The following is a 4,287-nucleotide window of genomic DNA, read 5'->3' as shown; positions in this document are numbered from 1 at the left end:
TCTCTTCCCTACGTTTTACACACACCCACTAGCATGCGAGAGGCGCAGCATGTTAGACTGTTTAGTTGTCTGCGTCTCTCGCATTCACGTTTCGACTAAAAGCGAGACGCAGACAGCTAGAGTGTCTCGTTGTCTGCGTCTCTAGCCTCCTAAACTTCAAATAGCCATATCTTGGCTTCTAGTAGAGCTAGAAAAGTGATTTTTGTTGCAAAATGTTTGGAACACACTGGATTTTAACATTGTACTGCCTTGGTTTACTCAGAAATTTTTAAATTCCTATCTTTTTGCAGTTCGTCTACTTCTGCGCCTTGTTCCCATATGTTCTGATTTTCATTCTCCTAATCCGTGGACTCACTTTGGAAGGTGCCGCTGATGGAATCTATTTCTATCTGAAACCGAATACCACTCGACTTTTGGACACAGCAGTTTGGAAAGACGCAGGAACTCAAGTCTTCTATTCGTATGGTGTCGGTTTTGGTGCATTGATCGCTCTTGGCTCACACAATAAGTTTGATCATAACTGTTTTAAGTGAGTTGGGAGGTTTTCGAAAATTTTGGGACATTTTCATACAAAACCAGTCGACTTTTGTCGCCTGTTGGCGGTTAAAATCTTTTGGCTTGCCTTAAAACGTTCGACACTCGGACCCAGGTCACCCGGACCCAGGTCACCCGGTCAGGATCTCCCGGATCCGGGTCACCCGGATCCAGGTCACCGGATCCAGGTCACCAGGATGCAGGTCACCAGAATCCCCCGGGTCACCTTCTCTGGAGCCCAGAGAAGGTGAGAACTGATTCTTCCTTTCATTTCCCTCTTCTTTTATATTAAAAATTTCGAAAATTCTAAAATTCAGAATTTCAAAAATTCGAAAATTTCAAAAATTCAAAAAATTCGAAAGTTTGAAAATTCAGAAATTTTGAAATTCAAATTTTCGAAAATTCCGAAAATTCAAAAAATGTAAAATTCAGAAATTTCAAGAAATCGAAAAAATTCAAAATTTCAAAAGTCGAAAATTCGAAAATTAAAAAATTCCGAAAATTCAAAAAAAAATTTTTCGAAAAATATTTGTTTGTTTATTTTTCTCTCACCTTTATAAACAGTCAATTTTTGGTCGTTTTCTCTATTTCTCTTTCTTTTTTTTTGTTTATCTTTTGAATTTTTGAGTTTTTCGAAAATTCAATTTTTTTGAATTTTTTTTTTAAAAAGTGTACTAAAAACAAGACAAAAAATGGATTATATACTAGTTTTTTTGTTAATTTGATAAGGTTTTTCACTACTATCAGTGTTTTTATTGATTTTTAACTTAAAAAAAGTTTTCAAAACAAAAACGTTTTTTTTCGAAAAAAATGTTTTTTTGAAAATTTTCTTCCAAACAATGATATAATGGCAAATACAGTGATTCAAAACTGAAAACCATGAAATTCCGCGTTCTTAGCCGAAAATGAGATACATGGGCGCAAAGTTGATGGTTTCAGTGGTATTGTCATATAGCGCACGGTAAGTGCCGTGCCGAGTCGATGCAATGGACACGTATGGTTCAAATACATAGTGCTATTCGAGTTCATATTGAAAAATTCCAAATTTAATTGTCATTTTCAACCATAATCCAATTTTTTCAGGGACGCCATCACCATGTGTTTCATCAATGGTTGCACCTCAATCACCGCTGGATTTGCAGTCTTCTCCATTCTGGGATACATGTCTCATATTGCACAAAAAGACATTTCGGAAATTGTGAAACCGGGAGTCGGATTGGCATTCTTGGCTTATCCAGAAGTGGCATCAAACCTCCCCATGAAACAAGTGTTTGCCGTTTTATTCTTCCTGATGATCACAATTTTGGGATTGGATTCTCAAGTTTGTATGGTTGAGGGACTGTTTACGGCACTGGAAGACGCTTTCCCGATTCTGAGAAAACATAAGAAGCTGTCACTTGGAATATTCTGCTTGTTCTTCTTCATTCTTGGAATTCCAATGGTTTCTTATGTGAGTTATAGGTTGGGAAGAATATGGAATCTGGGATTCTAGGAATCTAGGATTCTGAAAATCCAGCATTCTAGAAATCTAGAATTCTAGGAATCTAGAGAAATGGGAATCTGAAAATCTAGGAAATCTTCTAAGAAACTGGGTTCCTAGAAATCCAGGATACTAGAAATTTCGGATTTTCAGAAATTAAAATTTTAAGAATCTCGGATTTTGAGGATCTGGGATTTTAATAATTTAAGATTAAAAATCCAGGATTCTAGTAATTCAGGTATTTAAGAATCTAGGGTTCTAGAATTTGTGAATTTTGAGCTAGAAACTTTTGGAATTTTGAACTTCAGAATTCGAATAAACTCAAATAATCTCAAAATTCCAAAAATTCCAAAAACCAAATTTTTTTTTAAAACACGGAAAATCTTCGAATTCTAAAAAATCCTAAAAACCCTAAAAACTGCTTTAAAGTTTTAATTTTTTAAAAATTGAGAATCACAGAAATTCAGAAACTCGGAAATCTTGGAATCTTAGAACTTCAGAATTTCAGAATCTCAAAATTATAGAATCTCAGAATGTAAAAACTTAGAATCCAGGTTTCTTGACCCCTCTAAATCCAAATTTTCCAGTCTGGCTCTCACTGGCTCACACTAGTCGACGCATACGGTGCATCTGGATACGCTCTCTTGTTTGTCGTCTTCTTTGAAGTCGTCGGATTGGCTTACGGATTTGGAGCTCACAATATTAGACATGCTCTAAAGGAAATGGTCGGAATCAACTTGCCAGTCTTCATTGAATACATTTGGAAGTTCTGTGCCCCCGCGACGAGCTTGGTATATCTGAAATCGAGGAGTTCTGAAATTTTTGAAGTCTAATTTCAGGTCCTTTTCGTATTCTGTATCGTCTACTACCACCCTGTCCAATACCCGGACCGTCGAGACTTCCCCGACTGGGCTAATGCATTCGGATGGTTCCTTTCGTCGTGTTCCATGGTTGTCATTCCTGGATATGCTGTCTACTACTTGCTCTTCACCAATAAGCATCTTACTTTCAAGGAGGTAGGCGTTTGGCGGGAGTTTGAATTTTTTTTGAAAATTTGAAAATTTCAAATTTCAAACTTCTAGCGCGTTCGCAAAGGACTCAACTTGGATGGCTCGTTCGAATCTCCGGCCAAAAAGAATTTGGTCCGCAATGCCGAAGAGCTGAAATTCATCGAATCTACACCAAATTAAATTTTCCTATAACTTCAAATTTTAAATTTTTCACTGAAAAATTTAAAATTCTCCAAAAAAAAATCTTTGCAATATTGTTTTTCTGAGATTCTTCAATGATCTTCTTTCAATTTTTCGATTCATTTTTCCCCGAAATTTGTCTAATTTTCCAGGCAAATAGCTTTATTTTTATATTCCCAAAAAAAAAAATTCCTTCATTCCAATATGAGCTTTTTTTTGAAAAAAATTTTAAGACCCAAAAAATTTATTTTTTGAAATATTATCGAATTTTCACTTCTTTAAATTGTCAATTTATTTTTCAAATTACAATAAAAATATGCTTTAAAAATTCATTTATTGATTAAAAATAAGCTTCTATATCAGTTGAATAATTTTTCCAGATTTCGGAATTGTCGAAAATGAAATAATTCTGATTTTCCGGTTTTTCACTTTCAGAAAACTTCAATTGTTTATCTATACCATTTTCGAAATTATCGGGAACGGGAAGAGCGAGCTGAAAATTTTAAAATTAAAATTTCAAAAACTTTTCGAATATTTGAAAATTCAGAAATTCAGAAATTCAGAAATTCAGAAATTCAGAAATTCAGAAATTCAGAAATTCAGAAATTCAGAAATTCAGAAATTCAGAAATTCAGAAATTCAGAAATTCAGAAATTCAGAAATTCAGAAATTCAGAAATTCAGAAATTCAGAAATTCAGAAATTCAGAAATTCAGAAATTCAGAAATTCAGAAATTCAGAAATTCAGAAATTCAGAAATTCAGAAATTCAGAAATTCAAAAATTCAGAAATTCAGAAATTCAGAGGTTCAGAAATTCAGAAATTCAGAAATTCAGAAATTCAGAAATTAAGAAATTAAGAAATTCAGAAAATCAGAAATTCAGAAAATCAGAAATTCAGAAATTCAGAAATTCAGAAATTCAGAAATTCAGAAATTCAGAAATTCAGAAATTCAGAAATTCAGAAATTCAGAAATTCAGAAATTCAGAAATTCAGAAATTCAGAAATTCAGAAATTCAGAAATTCAGAAATTCAGAAATTCAGAAATTCAGAAATTCAGAAATTCAGAAATTCAGAAATTCAG

At 33.6% G+C, this 4,287-nt stretch overlaps 2 protein-coding genes across 2 annotated transcripts in view; one reads left to right on the top strand and one right to left on the bottom strand.

Annotated features, from left to right (window-relative positions):
* Cbr-snf-3 overlaps positions 1–3,204 on the top strand; it is a gene marked incomplete at both ends in the record, with an annotated part of 6,438 nt that extends 3,234 nt beyond the window's left edge. Inside the window, 5 exons of the mRNA XM_002632264.1 lie at positions 291–529; positions 1,618–1,984; positions 2,602–2,805; positions 2,854–3,030; positions 3,097–3,204. Coding sequence (XP_002632310.1) covers positions 291–529; positions 1,618–1,984; positions 2,602–2,805; positions 2,854–3,030; positions 3,097–3,204 — 1,095 coding nt within the window. The remainder of the gene's footprint in view (positions 1–290; positions 530–1,617; positions 1,985–2,601; positions 2,806–2,853; positions 3,031–3,096) is intronic.
* A 340-nt stretch (positions 3,205–3,544) lies between these two features.
* CBG07220 overlaps positions 3,545–4,287 on the bottom strand; it is a gene marked incomplete at both ends in the record, with an annotated part of 3,249 nt that continues 2,506 nt past the window's right edge. Inside the window, one exon of the mRNA XM_045243138.1 lies at positions 3,545–3,697. Within this exon, the coding sequence (XP_045093359.1) occupies positions 3,545–3,697 (153 nt within the window). The remainder of the gene's footprint in view (positions 3,698–4,287) is intronic.

This window comes from Caenorhabditis briggsae (genome assembly GCF_000004555.2).
Source record: "Caenorhabditis briggsae complete genome, chrII, whole genome shotgun sequence".
Classification (NCBI taxonomy): domain Eukaryota; kingdom Metazoa; phylum Nematoda; class Chromadorea; order Rhabditida; family Rhabditidae; genus Caenorhabditis; species Caenorhabditis briggsae.
Note: the sequence above shows the minus strand (reverse complement) of the source record. Positions and strands in the feature narration are given on the sequence as shown.